This window comes from Pyrus communis, chromosome 17, assembly GCF_041283825.1.
Source record: "Pyrus communis isolate YQ-2024b chromosome 17, ASM4128382v1, whole genome shotgun sequence".
In the NCBI taxonomy this organism is placed as follows: domain Eukaryota; kingdom Viridiplantae; phylum Streptophyta; class Magnoliopsida; order Rosales; family Rosaceae; genus Pyrus; species Pyrus communis.
The window spans coordinates 24,347,081-24,372,267 of NC_142581.1; the positions used below are offsets into that span (position 1 = coordinate 24,347,081).

At 35.6% G+C, this 25,187-nt stretch overlaps 2 protein-coding genes and 1 pseudogene across 2 annotated transcripts; 2 read left to right on the forward strand and 1 right to left on the reverse strand.

Annotated features, from left to right (window-relative positions):
* Positions 1 to 1,691: 1,691 nt before the first annotated feature.
* On the reverse strand, positions 1,692 to 5,173 carry LOC137748825 (beta-glucosidase 12). Its single transcript, XM_088689674.1, has 13 exons — positions 4,936 to 5,173; positions 4,672 to 4,741; positions 4,437 to 4,495; positions 4,224 to 4,299; positions 4,015 to 4,092; positions 3,767 to 3,854; positions 3,409 to 3,664; positions 3,130 to 3,245; positions 2,821 to 3,038; positions 2,695 to 2,726; positions 2,498 to 2,600; positions 2,219 to 2,327; positions 1,692 to 2,134 (listed from the first exon to the last, which is right to left on the reverse strand). The coding sequence occupies exons 1-13, from the start codon at positions 5,113 to 5,115 to the stop codon at positions 1,906 to 1,908; spliced, it is 1,614 nt and encodes a 537-aa protein (XP_088545800.1). The 5' UTR covers positions 5,116 to 5,173; the 3' UTR covers positions 1,692 to 1,905.
* A 5,888-nt stretch (positions 5,174 to 11,061) lies between these two features.
* Positions 11,062 to 12,235, forward strand: LOC148689664 (senescence-specific cysteine protease SAG39-like; annotated as a pseudogene).
* A 10,008-nt stretch (positions 12,236 to 22,243) lies between these two features.
* Positions 22,244 to 23,391, forward strand: LOC148689665 (senescence-specific cysteine protease SAG39-like). The gene is made up of 2 exons (XM_088689946.1): positions 22,244 to 22,685; positions 22,795 to 23,391. The coding sequence occupies exons 1-2, from the start codon at positions 22,244 to 22,246 to the stop codon at positions 23,385 to 23,387; spliced, it is 1,035 nt and encodes a 344-aa protein (XP_088546072.1). The 3' UTR covers positions 23,388 to 23,391.
* Positions 23,392 to 25,187: the final 1,796 nt, after the last annotated feature.

Consider the following 25,187-nt stretch of genomic DNA (forward strand, 5'->3'; position numbering starts at 1 on the left):
AACCCACAAAATAAAAATTATCTAAGCACCAAGGATTATATGTACCATCATATTTCATTTCTTGCGGAGGCGCACTTATTTCGGTCTACCTTACTTTGGATAGTTTTAGAGTAAGCTGGAGGAATATGCAATTCAGACTTCTGCATGTGCAGAAATCCAAATCCATAACGGCCACATGATGTAGGATTCGTTTAGATTCATGAATTTTTTTCTTCTTACTTGATGTAGTATGCCCCCCGTCCTTTTCCATTACAAGTTAGTAGTGGAGGAGGGCAAGTGTGAATTTTTCACGCAGTGCTTTGCGAGTGACTTTGCTTTTAGCTTGTCAGAGCGGACCTGAATTGGTTAACCCTTAGGTTAATCATTAACTTGATCATGACTGTGTGTATCATGAACTCATAGGTTGTTGCGGCGCGTTATGCGTCGTTTAATATTAGTTCGGGGAAGAACTTGAGGAATTTTGCAGAGGATATGAATGGTCAAACGGCAATAACGTTTCCCATATAGCTCGAAATTGAGTTCTGCAAAATTCTACAAAATGCTAACATCCACATATTCGTGATGGTGTATAAAAAGAAGCTTAGTTTGCTTCGAGAAGGTACAATTTAATATGTCAAGTTGGCAGTGCTGTTCCAATGTGTTGCTTGGGCTGGCTTGCCGCCCAGTTGCTTAGCATGCCAATTTTGGGATTGTTCTATTTTATGAAAAATTGGAAAAATAAGAATATTGAAGCTCTGCATCGTATCTTTCCAAGTGTATATGGCATGTCACTGAGAAACCTTTGAAATTTTCGTTTTTCCCTAGATGTGCAGTTCTGACAAAAATGCAGTTTTGCCTGTTTTTAATTGAAAAATTGGAAGGATTGATCGTGTAGAAAATTATGAAAGTTCGACATTATAATTTTTAGTGTCTTAGCTTTTGTGTCCAACTAGACTTGTGTCCAAATTCGTATGCAAAGTCGATTTTCTGTTAAAAATCATCCAAGAAAGAATGGTGTGATGGGTGATATATCGTGAACCATTCTTGACGAATAGGCTATGGTGGGGCATTAAGGAGATAAGTTATCCATGGACGCGTCTACGGGTAGACCGCGGTGAATATGACAGAATATGCGTGTGGCAGAGCATTATCTTTAGTTTCATTGGTTAGAGTATTTATAGATGTCTTGAGAGTTCTTGTAGGGAAAGTAATCCTAATTAAATTGGGAGATTGTCTATGAAGAAATCTACGATAAGATATCCAATCTTCCTAGGATTACCTTGCCTATTTCCCAATATATCCTAATTTGACTTGAATTAGGGTTTTCAAACTTGGTTGGGAAGTAATATCTTCAGTGGACTTAAGCGTAGTATGTCAGACTAAGAATGTAGGACTATGCTTCATGGGCTATGAGCATTTTGATCATTTTTGCTACCCAGGTGCCATGTGTCATGGTTTTAGAAAATTATGGTCCCCCACACTTCAAGTGCTTTTCGATGATTCACTTGCATTTTTACTAAAGATTGATTCCAAAAACATTTTCACTAGAAACACTTTCAACCATTTTAAACAGTTCCAAATGAACCCTTAGTATATTTTGGTTAAGGAATCACTAGCTGGTATAATGTGGCTTAAGGCCATGGATTATCTATGGCAACTTTTTGGTCGAAGGCCACTGAGGGTAAGTGTACAGTTTAATTGAATACTGAACATTCAAAAACATTTATTTTCATAAATAGTACATTACATTCATATGGAATTCAATTGCGGAAGAGGCACTAGCCATAATGGTAGTACAAATATAGAGAGACACACACTAATAACATATCCAACAAACTCATAACGATTTGTTGCAACTTATTCCAAATCAAAAGGAGCGAAGTTGAAAAAACTAAAAACAAGTCCCACAACATTCATCATTTGAAGTTACACTTGATAGAGAAAATCAGTGTCTCCAACATTATTGGCCAAAATATTTGAACTTCCCTTGCGCTTCTTGAGGAAATTTGTGAACCAATGGGTCGAATTTTTTGGGTACCTTTGGAGTCCGTCAAAATCCACATAGTTAATACCAAATCGAACTGTGTAGCCTTCACTCCATTGAAAGTTGTCTAAAATTGCCCATGCAAAGTATCCTTTCACATTACTACCCTTCCTGCACCACAATATAAATAAATGATGACTTGATATCACTCTAAAATGCAATATAGTCCTAATTAGTATTTCAACAAGCACTTACTTGATTGCTGCATGAACGTAACAAAGGTGGCGATTGTAGTAGTCAATCCTATTGGGATCATGGAGGGCATCATCTAGTGATAAGTTGGAATCATTGAACTCATCAACGCCTGCAATATAATTCAGTAGATATGTATTTAGTACTTTCTCTCAAAAAGAGAGATGTAGTTGGTTTTAAATTTAGATTTGGAATTACTCATCTGTATTTTACATCAATATATACATATATATGTCAGAAATTAAAAAGTGAAATTAAGTGAGGCTTAAAAGTGTCAATTACCATTCTCAGTAATGTAAATGATTGGATCACCATACTTATTCTTCGTGTACAGTATAAAATCGTGAATTCCTTTCGGATAAACATATAACCAGTCTGAAGCAGCCTGTAATACCATTTGAAGATATTTAGGATTGTTAGGAATTGTATAAAATTAATCCTCCAAACACAAATAACTTAACCTAAAATTTGATGCGTACCTGAGGACCAATAGGAATGCCATCACGTTCAGCTGCCATAACACATATGAATGCGATCAATATTAGAATGTAATAATTCTAAGATATTAATTAATTAGTCGATAAAAGGTTTCCATTTGTACTCACTCAGTGTAATAACATGTGGATCGTATAAGTAACTTGCAGGTTTAGAATAATTCTTAGGTACATCAGTTGCATATAGAGCAGTATAATAGTTCAATCCAACAAAATCAAAAGACCCAGTTAACATCTTGGATTCTTCTTCCGTGAATTTTGGCAATCGTTCTTTAACAAGGCCTCGCATGGTGTACGGGTAGTCACCTCTTGTAATTGGATCCATAAACCTACAAAGATGTGAAATTTCCAATAATCAACTTTATAAGTCATAAAAAGGAAATATAACCCACTTGATTTATAAATTAATAATACACTTGCCATCCAAACATAAAATCCATAGCTCGATTTGCAGCATCTATATCTTCCCTTGCATCTGAGGCAGGCTCAAACCAATGTGACAATAGTGTTATTCCTATCACCCCATTTTGATATGCCTACAAAGAAAATTCAGAAAATGATTTGATGTAGTACCATACAAACTCCAAACTGTTTACCTCGCTATACAAAAGGTTTCCTCTTGTGGTGGAACCTAATACTAGTGACTCAGAGAGATTTCAGACCCAAAAAAAAGGGAACTAACTAGTTAATTCATTATACCTGAAATTTATCTTTGTACACTTTTACAGCAGCTGCATGAGCAAGGAGTTGGTAGTGTGTTACCAAATAGGGTTCAGTAGCCGAATCTCCACCAAGGCAGGTTGGGTCTTGCCAAGCAGAGCATCGTCCCGGTGCGTACATCCCGATTGTATAACCATGGTTACTGATGGTATATGGTTCATTCAATGTGATCCAGTGCTTCACTCGATCACCAAAAAGTGAAAAACAAAGTTCTGCGTAGTCTTTAAAGTCATCGCTGCATGTCCAAATTTCAAAACATTTTTGTTAGATGTGGTACGTTTTTATTTAATTAAGCAAATGACCAATATTACACTTAGGATAAAATTTGTTTACTTACACAATACGAGGGCTTAATAAACCACCATATGCATCTTCTAACGCTTGGGGAACATCCCAGTGAAAGATTGTCACAAATGGTTGTATGCCTATATATAACATTATCGGAACGAAAAAAAAATATTAATAGTTTGATTCAATATTGTTTTATGAGGGCACGTTATTAAACTCTAATTATATATTAATGGATGGGATGATATATGAGATTAGATGGGAGGGATGATATATGAGATTAGGTAGCTTTGTCACCATTGCGAAGGAGTTCATTGATGAGATTGTCGTAGTATTCAATTCCCTTCCTGTTGACACCCCCACTTAGCGTGCCATCTAATAATTAGAACAAAATAATCAAGTGAGTTAATACCTATCTATATATCGAAATCGAATTAAGTAAAACAGGTTAATCCATGAAGTAATTGGTCCCAAATCAAGTATATGGAAGCGGATGTCAACATTACTTGGTAACAATCTGGGCCATGAGATAGAGAACCTATAAGCATCCAACTTCATATCCTTCATAATTGCTACATCTTTCTGTAATGACAAGAAAGGCATACATAATTATAAGAAAGAAGCTAAAAATTAATTAAGGATCTCATGTTCAATGTGCTCTTCAACTTCATAGTGGGAATTTAGGGTTTGGAGAATAATATTATTCCTTGATTGACAACCTTATAGAGGTGGTATTGATCAATGGCGACATCTCCATTGCTGCGATCATCGATTTTTTCTGTCATTAACCATAAAAGTTTTTATTATTTAGAGCATAAAGATGGTAGGAATCATAGAATGAGAACTACTATATATGTCCATGTAGTGCATGTATAGTCCATATGTATCAAAAAATATACAGACATATACTACGTGCCCGAGCGTATTTGATGATAATATGTAGAAGACTATAACCTGGATGGTTGTGGGTGAAGGTGTCCCATATGCTTGGTCCTCTACCATCTACGTTCCATGCACCTTCTACCTGAAATATGCATATGCACATTCAAACTGAAGATGTCAATATTCATGCTTGGAATGAAACTGAAATGTGCATGTGCATATATATATATATGCTATAGTTTTTCTGACATTGAAATCAAATTAGACCTATGTGATTATATGAAACTCAAATTAATTAAAGGGTAATTAAATAGCTAAGCCCTAGCAGGGACTGGCCTGGTAAGCTGCTGTAGATCCACCAAAGACGAACCCTGGTTTTAGAGCATCAAACTTGGTCCTGTCAAGTGAGTTACAGACAATGGGTTTATCTGGCTTAGCAGCTTTGGTGTTTGTCAATGCAAAGCCATTGAGTAGCAAGACACACAAGAGCAAAGAGCCTAAATCATGCATTGCCATAGTTAACTGGAGGGGTTTTGGTGATCGAGATAGCTAGGTTGGTTCTTCCCCGCATATTGCATGGGGTTTATATAGCGGGCTACGTACCACGTCTAAACGTGAGAATAATTGATAAGCATTTATTTACTAAAATTTGATAAACACATGCAGGCTTTAAAAAAGTGAAGACCACTTAAAAGTCCAAAGCAAAATATACTTTTGTCACAATAATAATTAAATATGAATACTGTTGGGATAATACATATTTATACAAAAAACTAAATATACTTTTGTAACAATAATAATTAAATATGAATACGTTTGCAATATTATATATATTTTTATAAGTAAATAATTTCTCAAGCATGTATGTAACGTAAAACTTTGGTGGATTGGTTTTGGGAAATATATCAAGGAATGGAATTACGTAAAGACAAATATTTTAAAAAAAATAATAATAATTGAAAAATGGAGAAACGCAATTCAAGATATTGTAGGATATGATACTTTTTCATCTTTCGACTTTTTATCCTGTTGGGACCTCACTTGCAAGCAATGGCGGTACGCGCATGCATGGAATGGACCAGAAAAGTTAGAATATGACCTCGTCGGATCTTTTTTATGAAAATAAAGGAGATACTATTTTTTTTTATGTCAAAATTTATAGCACATAATCTTTATGTTAAATCATGTAGAACTGACAAATCGATTAAAACTTATATCTACTTTCAAATTTTATTACATAACATTCTCCTTAGAATAGACATCTCCTTTGAAAATGCTCAAATTTAATAAATTATCATACAATTTATTTGACCAATACATAAATTAATACAATTTCAATATTTCAACGTGGTGAATGTGAGAATTGAAATTTCTTGATCTATTTTGAAGAATCAGCCCATATATGAGGTGTGAAAATGTAGTTTACTCAACATGATTAGAGATTTGGAATGAGGATCCTCTTTGGATCCTCTTTGTTTGGATTCCAGAAATTCTTAAATGGTGTCCGTTCATTATATATCGTGCGGTCATAAACCATTTTAAATATCTTTAATTAAAATTAAACACAAACAATACCTGAAGAAAACTGACTGTACAATATACGATAAACGAACACGATGTGAGGATTCATAGGATTCTCACAAAAAGGATCTGAAGAGAATCCTCACAAAGAGGATCCGGAGAGGATCCTCATACAAAGATATGTACTAGCTAAAGAGTCTTTTCTCTCTTTTTCCTTTCTTAAAGCATTCAAACCCCACTGCAAGTGACACCCATCCGAAGATGGAATTCCATCTGTATTCAAATTGTGGAGACCCTAGAGATGGGATCTCCTCACAAGACATAACCCTAACCCCTTAGCCACCATGACAACTTTGATATGACTGCATTTTTTATGACAACAACTCATCAACTTTACCAAAAGAAAAAGAAGGGAAAGAGTGGGAATCTGATTCTTCATTCCACACGTGGTGTAATAGAACAGAAATGCACGTTGAAGAAAAAAGTGTCGTGGCTAGTGATTTTGTGCCGGGGTTTTGTATACCCGATGATTCGAATGGGTAGTGCGAGGTTTATAGTTTGCTGGAAGAGGGAAGACTTTGATTGGGAACAGATTTTTCAATCTAAGGGCATCTTGTCTTTTTGCACACTAGATTTGGCCAGATTTTTAATTAAGAAACTGAAAATGGTAGGATAAAAATGCCAATATAGATGGCTCCAAAGGGGTTTGTTTTTAAAATTTCTCTAATAAGTATTGTTTGGAGTGTACGAGAAATGACACAACATGAGGAGGAGATAGAAGTTCCTTCCCAAACAAGAAGGCTAAGGAGAAGATTGCTAGCAGTCTATAGAATTATTTACTTACTAAAACAACAACACTAATGCTATTAATTAGGCACACAAACTGACCACATGTATTTGCAATAGTTGGGCCTAGATGTATTTTTTTGAACAAACGATATTGTCTACACTAAGAGAATTGGGGAGTGAACTAAGAGCCTAAGCCTCAAAATAGGCTAGTAATAGTATGGTTCAAATTCGTCTTTGACGAAAATCAAACTAATACCTCTCAAATTCGCCTTTAGAGGGTGTGGTAATAATGTTGTTAATTTTATTTGTCTAAATATCTCAATTATTAAAAGGGTGCTTTAGATTTTGGTCCTTACAATTCATTATTTCTAGATAAAAACCCATTTATCTTTAAAGATCCAGTTTAATCCCAAATTTAAAATTTGCAAACATATAGGAACACTATTGACATATTAATACAATTTATTTACACTTATGCCACTCATACTTTATGGTCCCTTTTCCAAATTCCTAAATTTATGCCAAATGAAAAGTAGTAGAAAAAGTGAAATAAAATGAAAAAAGTGTTTGCATTAACCGTATCTATGTCAAACTAGAAAAGTAGTTTTTTTTTCGTGATATATTTTGTAGCAATTTTATCCATATTAATTGGTAGGTAAATTAGTTTTTTCCAATTATTTTAAAAAAAAAATACTACACCTATATTATATATTTTTAATCAAATAACATTCCTCTAACTTGTAGGTAAATTATTTTCTATGTATTGTTATATATGTTAGACATGTTTTGTTGTTGTATAAACATGAGTGGAACATAATATTGTTGATTTTATACATCAAACTGCATTTCTTTTGTTATAGGTAAATTATTTTCCATGTACAAGTACTTATGTTAGGCAAGTTTTGTTATTGGTACATACAATATTTTGTATCATTGTAAAGAAAGATGTTACATTACACCCATGGTATAATTGTTGTAGGTAAATTATTGGAAATTAATTTGTAGTTAGGTAATGAATATTTTGCACCATTGGAAATAAACATTTCAAAGAGTAGGTAGGTAAATTAATTTCTTCTAATTATATATACAAAAAATTACACTACACCTAGCTATATTTAATTTTTCCAATTATTAAAAAAATTTATACTACACCTAACCAAATAACATTTCTCTAACTTGTAGGTAAATTATTTTTCATGTATTGTTAGATATGTTAGGCATGTTTTATTGTTGTATAAACATGGGTGTAACATAGTATTTTTAATACTATACATCGAACTACATTTCTTCTTAATATAGGTAAATTATTTCTTCTTTTTAATATACATCGAACTACATTTCTTCTTAATATACATCGAATTACACCCATGGTATAATTGTTCGTAGGTAAATTAATGTGCATGTAGATAATGAAATACAATGTTCTAATATATTAATAAAAAAAGGATAAATTCAAAAGTATGCAAGAGTAGGGTGAAAAAACTGAATCGAATAGTTTTATGAAAATTCAATACCTTTCTAAAAAATTAATATGCAATAAATTTTTAACATTAATGTCTGTTTTTTTTCTTGTTGCAAAATCATTTACTATTTCCTTACAATTAATTGTCTACATCAAGTATGTAATAGGGGTATTTTAGGCAGGTGAAAAATGTAAAATGTGTGAATTAATATGAAGTTAATGAATTTGCTTATGTGGATCCTAGTCATTGGGTTTTCTTTGAGTAAAAAATTTATGTAGGGTTTTATATAAAGAAAATTGAGTTTGAAGGGCTAAAGTCATATTTTCACAAAAAATTACCATCAACTCTAACGAACTTAGAAAACTATACTGGATTTCACAAATGCAGTTACAAAACCCAGAAAAGTAAAAAAAAATAATAATAATAATAAAGCCTGCTTTCTACGTCTGAGTCAAACTCAATATTTAAGAGGAACGAAGGATTTGTGAAAAACAAAGGGTAAGACAAAGATGGCAAAAGCATAGATTAGCAAAGCATCAAAACGAAAACCAAAGTAAAGTGAAGAAGAAGACAGCCGAGGTAGATAGAATAAGGATGAAAGACGCGCGGCCAACATGGGCAACCACAACTATATATAAAACATACTTGATAGAACATGTAATCGCTTTAACAACATCATTATTAAAAAAATCCTTGGGCGGCAGCTGAAAGGCTGCCATGGTTCATTAGCGCGTATAAGCCAATAATTTTGTCCACTGTGATTATTTGTTACATCAGCATTTGTTTAGAATTCACAAACGCATGAAAAAAATTATAGGAACATAAAAATTCCAGAACAACGAAAAAATATGCATGTATTGCGAACTCTATGTACAGAGAGCTCTTACATGCGCAAAAGAAAGACAAAATAAAAAATCATTAAGAGCTCTTAGATGCACAGACCAACAAAGAATCAATCAGATATAAGATGATATTAACGATTGAGACAAAACTTAAATTAGTTGTCTATCAAATTTTTTTAATTGTAGTTTAATTTGGGCTGGTAATTGAGAATTAGAATGCAAATAAATTTTTTTTTTAATTAAATGATTGGGCGCATCCGCCCCCTAGGCCTACACTAGCTCTGTCCATGGTGATGAAGTACACATGATAAGTGAAAACAGAATAAACCTTACACAAAGTAGTAAGGATAGGAGAGAGGATCCTCTCCGGATCCTTCTTCTTTAAAGGTTGCATCGTGGCTTTCCCGGAGTCAGTGTCGTGCTTCCCTGGAGTTGGCGTTGTGCCTCGCTGGCATGGGTTACCAGTAATGTTGACATAATAGTTGTCAACGATCGTGGTTCTATAAAACTGAGCTTGTAGAAGTTTCTCTATAAACAAACAAAAAAAAAATAAGAAGAAAACGCATAATTGAAGAAGAAGAAGCAGAAGCAAAACTGCAGAAAATAAAGAAGATCGAAGAAGGAGGATCCGGAGGGTTTGGTTCCGGAGTGGATTATCTCCCTAATGATAGAATTTGATGGCTCTCTTCCTAGCTTTTATGGTTTCGCTGCACGGTTCATGATTGCTTCCTTCCTTCACTCATCTCATGCAAACTCTAGGCGGGATCGTGTGCCTATACCTCTCAAAGAAGTCCCGCAACAGCTCATTGGAAGGGGTAAAATAGGTACAAGAAAAGATTTGATTAATTGTGGTAGTAAATATGGGCTGACTCATCCTCCTCGCGTGGAATGTTTGTTGAGGCGGAAGGATGATCAATGAGTTTACATTGAAAATTAGAAAAAAAATGGGTTCTTTCAAATAATATTATTCTTATCATTTATTTGTACTATTATTTATATCATCTCTCTAATAGAAATTAGACCTATATATATATTGGTGAGCTCTATCTTTATTAAGAGTATAATACAAATAAATGGTAAGTATCGCATTACTCGAGTTATTCATAAAATATTCTTATGATGGTTTAAACTAACTTTTCTATTTCAGTTTTTCATTTTCAGTTTTCATTTTTTAACAACTGAAAATTGAAAATGGTTATTAAATGAGATTTTAATTTTCATCAGATTTTAAATAAGTGAAAACAAAGCCGTAAATAAGTAAAAACAAAACTAAAAACGAAATAATTATTAAACTGCCATTTGAGTAAGTAAATCCAACAGGGTTGATTATCGACGTACATATTTCAAAACCCAATATAAACACGTACATTACGCACCCAAAGGACAAAGGCCCCAAATTAAATGAAGGTCAATATAGGAAAAGGATTATCGCTGGATCCTTTTCTTGGGGATCTAAGAGATCCCGTGATCGTAATCATTTATCGTATATCGTGCGGTCAAAAATTATTTCAAAATTTAAAATTAAATATAAATAGTACTTAACAAAAACTGATCACACAATGTGCAATAAACGGTCATGATCACAGGATCCTAGAATTCCTAAGAAAATGATCCTCGCCGGATCATTTTCCGTCAATATAAACAAGCATCAAACATATTTTTTAAGGTACGTACCATGCTATGATCATTTTTTGGAGCACTGAAATAGCAAAAAACGCCACTCTCTGTACCACCTTAATTAGCATATAAACTGCAGAGCAAGTCTACAATTTATGTATATCTGCTCATCATCATATCTTTTACTTTATCCAACCCTAGCTTCCTCTCTAAAACGCTAGCTAGCTACCATGGAGTTTCTTAACATGGAGGTGTGGAAATGTATGTACCCGGGCTTGATCATCATGTTATCAATGTACGGGAGATACGAGCAATTATTGGCTCGTTACGGCCGCATATATAACTACATCAATGAGAAGGAGACTCGTTTGAAGATATTCAAGGAAAATGTGACGTTTATAGAATCTTCTAATAAGAATGCAAACAAACCTTACAAATTAATTGTCAATCAATTTGCAGCCCTTACAAGTGAAGAGTTCAAAGCCTCAAGAAACGGATTCAAGGGACACGAGTCTTCCACAAAGACAATTTCTTTCAAATATGAAAATGTGACTGCAGCTTTACCAGCAACAATAGATTGGAGAAAGAAAGGAGCTGTAACGCCCGTTAAGGACCAAGGCCAACGCGATAAGTACATAAACGTCTTGTCATTAATTTAGAGAGACACTATATACATATATATATATATATATATATATATATTCATTTTTATTTATTCCTTAATTTAATTACTTTTGATTCAAATCAAAATACAGGATGTTGTTGGGCTTTTTCAGCAGTGGCCGCCACGGAAGGAATTACACAACTTACAACTGGTAAATTGATCTCTTTGTCTGAGCAAGAGCTCGTTGATTGTGACACCACTGGGGAAGACCAAGGTTGTGAGGGTGGCTTGATGGACGATGCGTTTCAGTTCATCCAACAAAATCACAGGATTAGCGCATAAGCTAATTACCCCTACAATGTTGTTGATGGTACATGTAATACCAAGAAGGAAGCCAGCATTGCAGCCAAGATAACTGGCTTTGAGGACGTGCCTGCAAATAGTGAAAAGGCCCTTCTAACCGTTGTTGCTCATCAACCGGTTTCTGTTGCCATTGATGCTAGTGGTTCTGCCTTCCAATTCTATTCAAGTGGTGTTTTCACTGGAACTTGTGGAACGAATCTTGACCACGATGTTACTGTTGTTGGCTCTGGCGTGAGTGAGGATGGGACTAAGTATTGGCTAGTTAAGAACTCGTGGGGTGCAGAATGGGGCGAAGCTGGGTACATAAGAATGCAAAGAGATGTTTGCTGCAGCTGAAGGACTTTGTGGGATCGCTATGTCTGCCTCTTACCCCACAGCTTAGTTAATTAAATCAATGCCTACTAGCTATATGCCTTGTAGGTAGTATGATATGTATCAACCTGTGTGTGTAAAATATTTATAAGATAATTGTTGGGTATTTCTCATCTTAATTTAAGAGACTCACTCCCTTGGTGATACGATTCTCAAGAAATCATGATAACACACTATTGACCCTAAAAATTATAAAGCCTACGTGGCGTGCAGGCTGAGTAACTAATGAGCTAACTACTTCCTTCGGTTGATGCGGGGCGTGCCAACTCATCGGCCGAGCCTAGCCAAGGAGTACAATTTGTTGATGTTGCGTTAAGCACATTGCTGACTTCTTGATCTTGCAATTGCGGCCGAGGAAGGAACGAGTCTCGGCCTTTGGATTCTCGAGCTTGAAGACAAGGCTGTTAGTTTTGCGAAGTTCATGAATCGTCAGCACCGGATTCGGTCACAGTGATTATATTCGTGAGAGTATAAGCACGTCGAATCGACACTAGACTATGTGGACACAAGTACTCAAAGGAGATGTTTGTTTTGATGGTAAATGTGGTTCAGCCGTCAGAATGCCGAACTCTGAAACTCACTTATGAGTATCCAATCATACAATCACTCGGCGTTCAATGTGCCGAATGTCATAACTCGTAACACCTTACTTCGCTAGGAAGGCTAATAAGATGACCTCTGCCAATAAGGATTCGGAAACCCTTCTCGACCGAGACTTGGATAAGTAACCAATCAACCTCGACACAGTGCTATTTATCCAAATTGAAGGTGCTTCTTGGTCGGCTGATTCTACAGCAACATTGCTGTTTATCCAAACTGAAGATGTGTCGGCGGAAAAAGAAAATAAAAAATCTCAAGATGTTTGTGCAGGGCAGTTGTGTGTTAAATTGGAGAGAAGCTCGAATTGTGCACTTTGCTCTCTATTTATAGCAACAAATCCTCTTAAGATCAAGTTGAAACCATATTCGGATTAGGACTTCTTATTCTGATCCAACTTTACCTCGACCAATCCTACTCTTATTAGAACTTTGAACTCACCCCCTTTTTCAGGCCATATTCATTGCCGGCCAAGAATCCATATTGCATTTGAACCCCTTATCGTACTTGGACTTCGACCCATCCGCTCATCCAAATCAATCATTCTTGCAATAGGACTCGACCACCTTCACTGAACGACCCAGGACCACCAGGCAGCTCATAGTACATTTGGAAAAGCTTTGGGTCGAACATAAACCTACGCTCAGCGCAATAATATTATTTTGGGCCCAAACACACACTTTTAGATTTGATATAAAAGATTAAATTAGAACACCAAAAGCACACATTTATTCTCCATCATGGTCAACCGGTGACCAAAACAATATATGGTCCATGTAGCATTGCCCTCCGACTCATCAAAAGAATTGCAATCAACATCCATTCAGGTAGCTGTTGGGCTTTTGCAGCCATCAGAGCCGTTGAAGGAATTATTGATCAACTTACAAATGGTCAATTAACTTTGTCTGAGCAACAAGTGGTTGATTGTGATATCCACGGTAAAGACCTAAGTTGTGGTGGTGTCTACCTTGACCATGCTTTTGAGTTCATCAGTCAAAACCATGTGATTAGCTCCACAAGGAATTAAAACTATACCGATGTTAGACGATACATGTAACACCCAAGCCCCTCATAGAGCCAATATAACTGGCTATGAAGGCTTGCTGATCAACTTATTTCTGGTTCCACGTCTTTATTTTAATGGCGCAGTATGCCATTGTGACAATATATCTGTGTCATATAAGTCATATATTATTGTGTCTCAGATTTTATCCAAAAAAGAATACCACTTTTAGAATTGCAAAAATTGTGAAATGGCTTCAAGGGGCATGTATAAACCAATAACCAGACCTTCGAAGGAACCACGAACATTGTTAATATTTCTGAAAGTATGACTTTAGCCCCTGAAACTTAATTTTTTACACATAAAACCCGATATAAGATTTTTACTCGAATAAAACCTATTGACTATATTTCACATCAGCAAATTCATTACGTATGTTTGACTTGAATATTTTAACTACTTGTTACCACCGCATAATCATAATACAACATTCAACGTTAAACGGAACTTGCAATGTGATGAAGTACACATGATAAGTAAAAATAGAATAAACTAGGACAAACTACGGCACACCTCAAGTATGGAGCCAAACGGAACTCCGTGGGCCAACTCAGGCAGTAAGGTCTTTGAATTTTAGTTGCTCTGATGCAACTACTGTAACACAAAGTCTGCATCAGCAGTTACTAAAATATCAACTGTAGCTCTCAGTTCGGCGCATACTTTGATGGCTTCGTGCATTGGATATGACATGAAGTTGCTGATGATGTCTCGGTTGATGGGTGCACCATTGTCCACATAAACTAAGGCCTGCTGAGTAAAGATGTAATCAAATCGTGGAGCATACTTCCTTGATCCCAACCGAGCTGTTGTTGAACAATTATCAACCATGAAAAAAACTCCCCATGCATGCATAAAAGGATTTAAAGAATCCAGCGACTCCATAACACAACCAATTTCCAACAAACTCTCTAACAGCTTATGTTGACATGGCACTCCAAATACTAATAGCCTAACATCATATGTTGACATAGCACACACTACTAACAGCTATATTCAACATCCCCCCCCCCTTCAATCTCAACTAGGATTTCCTAGCTTAAGATTGTAAAAGTGTTTAACAAATGATGGACAATGTAACCCTTTTGTCAAGATGTTTGCAATTTGATCTTCAGTGGGAATATACAAAACCTCCAAATCTCCTTGTTGAACACGTTTATGAACAAAATGATAATAATATCCAGATGTTTTATTCTAGAACAGAATGCTGGATTAGCACTAAGAGAAATTGCAGACATATTATCACAGTGAATACTTGGTGAATGAGACAAGAAAACTCCCAAATCCTTTAGTATATTCCTTACCCAAACTATATCAGCAGCAATATGTGCAAGTGCTTTGTATTCAGCCTCATTAGAACTTCGAGAAACTGAGGTTTGCTTCTTAGATTGTCATGAGATAGGATTATTACCTAAGAACACAACATAACCAGTAACTGACCTCCTTATGTTCAAATCAGCTACCCAATCAGAGTCTGAGAAAGCATTTAATTGAGGTAGTGTTGATGCAGAATATAAGACTCCAGTATCTATTGTCCCTTGTAAGTATTTGAGGATCCTTTTCACAACTCCAAAATGAAATTCAGTAAGTGATGACATGAACTGACAAACAGTATTGACTGCATAGGCAATGTTTGGCCTACTAAAAGTCAAGTACTGCAAAGAGCCTACTATACTCCTATACAAGGTTGGATTTATCAACAAAGTACCTTCTAATTCCAACAATTGATGGTGTGGTTTACATGGAGTTTGAGTTGGTTTACATGTCTCCATACCAACTTTATGAATCAAATCCTTGATATATTTAGACTGATTTACAAAAATATCACCATTGTCCTTGTATTGAATTTGTAAGCCCAAAAAATATGTGAGCTTGCCCATATCTTTTAAATCAAACACTGCAGATAGCTCTTTCATCACCCCTTGTATCTTCTCAGAATTAGAGCCAGTTAATATGATGTCATCAACATATAATAAGAGGATGATTATATCAGACTCATCTTGTTACATAAACAAACTAGTATTAGAAGTTGAGGCACAGAATCCCAATGCTCCTAGATAGGTTGTGAATTTTGAATTCCAAGCTCTCGAAGCTTGTTTCAAACCATATAATGATTTAACAAGTTTGCAGACATATGTGGGATGAGATGCATCAACAAATCCTTGAGGCTGCTTCATGTATACTTCCTCTTGTAAATCCCCATGAACAAAGGCATTTTTAATGTCCAATTGTCTAAGATTCTAGTGATTCATAGTAGCCAAAGCTAAAACAATTATTACTGCAGTGTGTCGAACAATAGGACTAAAAGTGTCCATATAATCAATGCCATGTTCTTGAGAAACCCCCTAAGAAACAAGTCGTGCTTTATATCTTGAAATTGTACCATCTGGATTCTTCTTTACTTTATAGACCACTTACTTCTACCTATAGCTCGATCTTCTGGAGGTGGAACCAAAACCCAAGTTCCCTGAGCTCTTAATGAATCATACTCTTCCTGCATTGCTACTTGCCATTGTGGGATTGTTGATGCCCTTCTAAAAGATGATGGTTATTTTATATCAAGTATTTCAGATAAGAATGAATATCCACCAGTGAATGGATCTTCCTCAATAATTTTTAAAGAATGAAGTTCAGGAAATGAGACTAGCAAAGCAGCATAATTCTTTCTTTCAATAGCACCACTTTTTACTCTAGTGGTCATGGAATGTGTAGAATCAGGAGCAGAAAGATATGGTTTAGGAGTAGGTGAAAGTGGAAGAATTACCTCAAGTTGAGTGGTTGAGTGGACATGCAACATTGATGTTCTACCTGAAGGAGAAGAATAGTGAAGATTTGTATGATGAAACTGCAAACTGTTGTCATTTAATTCTGACACATGTTAATCACTGTTATTTGGAACAAAGTCACTGTTCTCTGAATTTGCATTTCTTTCATTAACAGAATAACTGCTTATGTCATCAGTACCTGAAGATTGACTCATTTCAGACACTAATATATCTTTTCTTTCTGGAACTAAGGCACTGTTCTTTGAATTTGCATTTCTATCACTAACAGAATGACTGCTTCTGGAACCATGATTTGATGCATGTGTATTCTGAGATATTCATCTTGGTACATTGACTTGTACAATTACAGGAGCAATTGAACTTCTCTATGTTTCCCTTGAACCATGAGTATCACATACTTGCCTCAATGGAAAAACAGTTTCATCATCAATTACATTTCTGGAGATGATAAACTTCTTTGTTTGAATGTTATAGCACATTACCTCTTTATACCCAGTAGCAAATCCCAAAAATACACATTGTATTGATCTTGGTTGTAATTTGTTCTCATTAAAAGGTCTAAGAAGAGGATAGACAACTATTCCAAAAACTTTTAATGAATGAATATCAAGATTACATTTGAACAGAACCTGATAAGGAGATTTCATGCCTAAATTCTTGCAAGGCATTCTATTTATCAGAAAAGCAACATGAGAACAACTCTAATACCAAAAATAATTTGCTAGTTTTGCATCTAACATCAAACTGATAGTTGTCTCCACAACATGCCTATGTTTTCTCTTAGCTAGGCCATTATGTTGTTGTGTGTGTGGACAAGAAGTGAGATGAACAATGCCCTTACTATTTATGAATTGATGGAACTTTTTACTCATATATTCACCCCCACCATTTGATTGAAAATACTTAACAGTAGCATTAAACTGTGTAGCAATGAATGCAAAGAAGTTGCAAAATATTGAAAAAGCATCAAATTTATTCATCATTGGGAAAATCCATACAAATCTGGAACAATCATCAACAAAACTCATGTAATATCTAAAACCTTTTATAGACTTCGCTGGTGAGGGTCCCCATACATCTGAATGGATCTTCTCAAATACAACACTTGATCTATATTGTTTTACATGAAAAAGGTAGTCTACTAATTTTTCCATGAATACATTAGAACATAGTGATGGACATGAATCTGTTACAACTGGTATCTCAGCAATATTCATCATGTTATGTAATACTTCTTCAAATGGGTGACCCAATTTTTTATGCCAAACTGAGCTCTTAATCTTTTTTCCAAATAAGGTAGCACTACTTCCAAGCTTTGCACCAAAAGACTTTGAAAACACATTAACTGGAATCTGGAACAGCTCCCCATCATCACTATTTCTTTGGTACAACACCATCCGAGTTGCCTTGTCCTGTATAAAGAAAACCAAATCATCACAAATGAACCAACATCCATTATCTGTACACAATTTCTTGACATATAGTAAATTCATAGTAATTCGGGCACATGTAAGACATTGTGCAAAAATAAATCATGCTATGAAGTTTGAATGATAAATGAACCAATATTTGAAACTGGCAAACATTCTCCACTGCCAACAGTTATTTTGGCATCACCATTATAAGGAACAAGACTGTTCAAGACATCTAAGTTTGATGTCATATAGTGAGTAGCACTTATATCAACTACCTATGTATCAGCTAAAGCAAAATCATGAATGTTCTAGACACCATTTGTACCATTTGTTGTATTTGAACCTTGAGCAGTCATTCCTACAATTGATGCAGGAGGTGGAGCACCTTGAAATGAGAAGTTGTTCCTGTGAAAACACTCAAATGCAATGTGTCCTTTCTTGCCACAAATTTGACATGTCACAAATCCTCCAAAGGGTCGAGCATTATCAATTCTGTAATAGCATTTAGGTGATGTGTGACCCTTTCTTTAACATATCTGACACTCAGGAGATATAGGAGACTTGTAATTAGTGTTTCCATTCCAAGAATTGACTTCTTTACTTCCATTTGAAGAATTCTAAGACCCACTGAACTGATGGCCTTTTCCATTATCATGAGAGAAATTAAAGCCAAAATCAGATATGTTTCCCAAGTTAGAATAAAACCTAAAGTTGTTGCCTCCTCCATTATTTCTTCTGTTATTGAAATTGTTGTAATTTGGCCCTTGGTGAAAATTCTGTTGAAAGTTCTTGCCCTCATTGCTTCCATAACCAGATCGTCCATTAAAACTCCCATCTCTATATCCATCATTAAAATTATTTCCTTGTAACCTTTGTGAGTTTGAGCTTTCACCATTCTCATAGCTTTGATATTACCCATGTGGGTGTGAAGAATATCTTGAACAGACATTGCAGAAATGGATTGAGATAAACTGTGTACTCTGGACTCAATACTTGCTTTAGCACCCAGAAGTTGAAATGTGTCATTGAAATTGATGTTTCTCTGGCAAGGATTATTGTCTTTATCATCTCAGATGCTGGTGGTAACCCAGATAAGGCAGCAATTACCAAATTATTTTCAGTGATCTTTTCCCCTGCAACCACTAATTGATCTTTAAACCCCTTCAATTGCAACAAATATTTATCCACTGAATCAGACCCCTTTTGTATCGTGTGAAATTCAGTCTTAAGCTGATTAATTTTGACCACATACACAGATGCATAACGTTCTTGTAGACATTTCCATGCTTCATGAGAATTCTTGCAACCAATAACATAGTTTATGGCTTCATCTGAGAGAGTGGCAATGAGCAAACTTAACAAAGATACATCAATCTTAACCCACTCTTTGTACGCTATGGAAATTTCCTTTATCACTCCAGCTTCAGGAGTAATACAAAACTTTGGCGGGCATTGTGACTTTCCATCAAAGAAATCAAAAAGATCATATCCTCGAAAGACAGATTGAAACTGATAATTCCATTTGATGAAATTATCTTCTTGTAACTTCACAGTAATCATACCCAAAAGACTCTCGATTTTAACAGTACTGAACGCGATATCTACTCAAGAACACAAAATCTTTACACAATTCAATCAAGTACTAGACTTTTGATTGTTGCAATCAACACACTCTTGGCAATTGACCTTTATCAAGTGAACAAATCTCAAATCAATCAAGAACTAATCTTTCAAATAGAAAGAAATGGCAATCGGCCTTTGTATTCCTTCAACAATCTTGCAGAAATTGGCTATCAGCCTTAACAGACAAACTTGCATACAAGAAATTTTCATTGCAACATATAGACAAACAGATGAAGTGCACGAGATAGAAACGAGACCTGAATCACCATTTCTTGATCGGAAAAGCCCATCGGAGATCAGCAACCAATGATCAGATCACAGCCGAACAAACAACCCAAAAATAGAAAGCATCGGCAAATGATACCATGATAACCATTCTAAAGTTATGCGGAAAACTCAAGACTTTCGAAGAACACTTGAAAAACAAATGAAAGAATCTTTAGAGACAAAACAGATGAGAAAGTTTTGATTTTTGTATTGATGAATGCTGAATGAATTACATTTGCATAGCTTAGTCTGTTATACAAAGCTCTAGAGACTTAGCACCCAAAATACAAAGCTAACTAACATAACCAATTTCCAACAAACTCTCTAACCGCTTATGCTGACATGGCACTCCAAATACTAACAGCCTAACATCCTATGCTAACATGGCACACACTACTAACAACTATATTCAACACTAACAATTGCTTGTGTTTGCTATGTTACATTCTCACTGGAATTTACGTAAAATCGACAACCAGCCAAGACAACACTGCGGATCTCCCTACCACTGGCAACATCTTCATAGCAATCATACAAGATGTCCATGCATGGATAAAGCCACTATATGCAGCCTCAAATTCCTTTTTACCATCTTCAAAGAGAGTTATACATCTCTAACATGCTCCGTTGGGAAAAAAAAAAAATGATTCCACTATGTGGCAGAGCTAACATGGGGTCATTGGTTGCTCATAACCCCAATAGCTTTAAAATCATAATGCATACTTATTTGTATATTTGCATATGACCCCTAAACATAATTGCAGCAAGGGTTGTGATATCCACACACCCCATTTTATTTCTCACACACCTTTTTAACTTTCAGCCGTCGGATCGGATGAATTGAAAAAGATCAACGGACATAAATTATCAAGGGGTGTGTGAGAAGTAAAATGAGCTGTGTGGACAATACACCCCTTGCAGTAAACTAAAAGAATAAGTCAAAAATACTGAATTACAAATTGCTGCTTCTTTTGGGCAACCCTTGTACAGTTATTTGTAGATTTTCTTCTTTCTTTCTTTTGTCTTTCTTCTCCTATTTCTTGTATGCGACCTTATGGTATACAACAAGTATTTGATAAAACGCGTCACTCAATATCCTTGGCAAAAAGCGATAAACTACGACATATTTTGGCAGGTACCCACTAGAAGCTCAACAAAATGATCCAATGAAGTCTTTTTGGCAAAAATTATGACTCAATTATTATAAAATTTTGGCTCCGCCTTTACACTTGTTCTCAAATTGATATACAAGCACGGATGTGCATAGGAACACATAGATGTAATCATCGCCTAAGTGTAGAGGATGCAATCATGAGTGTTTGTATATTCTTTTCACATTTTTCACACTTTTACATTCAATATTATGAATTTTTATTTATTCTAAACTTCTCGAAACACATTGCCCGAAACACGCTGTTCACAAGGGTTTCTAGGATTTTATAAATCCAAATGACAATGTACCCATCGTCAAAGCGTAGAGGATGCAGGGTCACTAGCATTTGCATATTTCATCACATTTTCATACCTGTGATTAATTACTACGATTTTTTTTATTGTACTTTGGTATTTTTAATGTGCATTGGAATTTTTTAATCTGACTTATGTGAGATTAAATACTATGCCTCTTCTAGTAAGGTATTTTGGTAGTTTAAAATTATCAAACGAACATTTTCCTATCGGATTGAAATGGGTTACCTACCAGTGGATAAACCTGTTAAGAACCCGTCAGTGACCGGTACCCAATTAGCTAACATGTTAACCCAAACTCATAATTCTCATATCGTTTCGGATCGGGTTATCTAATTGTGTAAGAAATTGTCAGGTCTATTAGGGACTTTCTCAAAAGTAAGACTCCAGTTACTCTCTCAAAACTTTTTACTTCAGTTGAAGATTTTAAGTATTTACCAAATAAGATTTCGGTTTTCATATTTCAAATAAATAAAAACTAAACTAAAGACAAAATAATGATTATCAAACCATCCTCAAATAAAAATCCAAGATGGCTGAGGATCCACGAGTACATTTCAGAACACAACGCGAACAAGTATATTACGCACACAAGGACAAAAGGAAAGCATCAGGTCCCAAATTCAATGAAAGGTCAATTTACTAATAATAATCTTACAGGTCTATATCAACATATTTTCTAAGGCACGTACCACGCTGATCATTTTTCGGGGCACTGAAATTGCTATAAACACCATTGTCTCTACCACCTCGAGCAGTATATAAATCGCAGAGCAAGTCTACCATTTCAGTATATCTGCTCATCATCATATCCTTTACCAAAATCCAGCTTGCTTCTACTACAATAGCTAGCTACCCATGGAGATCCAAAACCTGCGGCTGTGGAAGTATATGTGCTTGGGCTTGATCCTCATGTTGGGAGCTTGGTCTTCTCAAGCCACTTCTCGCAGTCTGCAAGATGCATCAATATATGCGAGATACGAGCAATGGTTGGCTCGTTATGGCCGCGTATATAATGACGTCGATGAGAAGGAAATTCGTTTCAAGATATTCAAGGAAAATGTGGCCTTTGTAGAATCTTCTAATAAGGATGCAAACAAACCTTACAAATTAAGTGTCAATCAATTTGCAGACCTTACAAATGAAGAGTTCAAAGCCTCAAGAAATGGATTCAAGGGCCATGAATGTTCCACAAAGACGACTTCTTTCAAATATAAAAATGTGACCGCTGCTTTGCCAGCAACAATGGACTGGAGAAAGAAAGGAGCTGTAACCCCCGTTAAGGACCAAGGCCAATGTGGTAAGTACATAAACGTCCAGCTTCCTGCCATTAATTTAGAGAGACACTATATATATTCATCTTTAATATATTCCTAACATAACTACTTTTGATTCCAATCGAAATACAGGATGCTGTTGGGCTTTTTCAGCAGTTGCCGCCACCGAAGGTGTTACACAGCTTACAACTGGCAAGTTGATCTCTTTGTCTGAGCAAGAGCTCGTTGATTGTGACACCGCTGGTGAAGACCAAGGTTGTGAGGGTGGCTTAATGGACGACGCGTTTCAGTTCATCCAACAAAATCACGGGATTAGCACAGAAACTAATTACCCCTACAACGGTGTTGATGGTACATGCAACACCAAGAAAGAAGCCATCATTGCAGCCAAGATAACTGGCTTTGAGGATGTGCCTGCAAATAGTGAAAAGGCCCTTCTAACCGCTGTTGCTCATCAACCTGTTTCCATTGCCATCGATGCTAGCGGTTCTGACTTTCAATTCTATTCAAGTGGTGTCTTCACCGGAACTTGTGGAACGAGTCTTGACCATGGTGTTACCGCTGTTGGATATGGCGTGAGTGAGGATGGGACTAAGTATTGGCTAGTGAAGAACTCATGGGGTGCAGAATGGGGCGAAGCTGGGTACATAAGAATGCAAAGAGATGTTGCTGCACCTGAAGGACTTTGTGGGATTGCTATGTCTGCCTCTTACCCCACAGCTTAGTTAATTAAATCAATGCCTACTAGCTATATGCCTTGTAGGTAGTCTGATATGTATCTACCTGTATGTGTAAAATATTTATAAGATAATCAAGATAATTGTTGGGCATTTCTCATCTAAATTGAATACTCGCTTTCTTGATCATCAGGTGTTCAAGAATTCATGATCACACACTATTAGATTTGATATGAAAGATTAAAAACCTAAATCACACATTTATTCTCCATCTTAATGACCCGATCACAAAAAGAACCTATGGTCGAAGTTCGCATTGCCCTCCCACTAATCAAAAGTATTGCAATCAAACATCTATATATTCAGGTTGCTATTCGGCTTTTGCAGCGGCGAGAGCCGTTGAAGGAATTATTCGGCTTACAAATGCTCAATTAAACAATGTCCGAGCAACAAGTATTTGATTATGATACCCGCGCTGAAGACCAAGGTTGTGGTGGTGGCTACCTTGACGGCGCCTTTGAGTTCATCAATCAAAACCATGTGATTAGCTCCGCAAGGACCGCAACGCCAGTGTTAGACGGTACATGGAACACCGAAGGTCCTCATACAGCCACTGTAACTGGCTATGTAGACGTGCCGATAAGCAAATGAGAAGGCCCTGGGCTAGTTTGGTATTGTTGTGCTTTGAAAAAAAAAACTGTTTCTGTTGTGTTATAAGAACAAGCTCATTTTTGCTGCTTCACGTTTTCAATTTTTTTTCACCCAAAACTGTGAAAATAAGCTGTTTTTAAGTGTTAACCAAACACCTTTTTCAACTTAGCTTTTTTTTATACTCACTTTTTATAGAAGCACATCAGTACCAAACCAGTACCTAAGACTCATGTTAACCACACACATAAAAAAATAAAAAAATAAAAAAAAAAAAGGGCCCTATAAGACTCATGTTGAGTTGTCAATTATTATGAATCAAATTACTTAAAAGGCAAATAACTTGATCTTCAATATATTTAACTTTTAACGTAATTCAATATTGGTTAGTAAGAATCATGGAACCAAGATATATTAGTTGACGAATTGAAACCCTAATTAAGTAAGACATCTTGTACATGCCATTATGGGACACCATTAAGATTGAATGGTGATTTGGTGCATTCCTCCAATTACTATAACAGGTGAGATTGGAGGAACCCTAATCACTATAATAAGGGTGTCCCTGCTTTCACAACACACACGTTCAATTTTAAGCAAACCCTATTATTGCTGGAACACTTCCGCTTGTTGAAAGTAGAAGACTCTTTTGTCATCCACAAAATTCATGTCTTCCGTATACCATAGATAAGTAAATTGTAATTAATTTATTATAATTTTAGTTTATCAAATCCGTAATCCTAATGTCTTGTTGTTTTTCTTATGATTTCAGAAATTTGTTGCAAATCCTTCCCAAGGCTTGCTATTCTACCTATTTCGGTTTTCATATTTCAAATAAATAAAAACAAAACTAAAGACAAAATAAGGATTATCAAACCATCCTTAACTAAAATAAAAATCCAAGATGACTGAGGATCCACGAGTACATTTCAGAACACAATGTGAGCAAGTATATTACGCGCACAAGGACAAAAGGTCAGCATCAGCTCCCAAATTAAACGAAAGGTCAATTTACTAAAAATAATCTTACAGGTCTATATCATCATATTTTCCAAGGCACGTACCACGCTGATCATTTTTTGTGGCACTGAAATAGCTATAAACGCCATTCTCTCTACCACCTTGAGTAGCATATAAATGGTAGACCAAATCTACCATTTCAGTATATCTGATCATCATCATATCCTTTACCAAAATCCA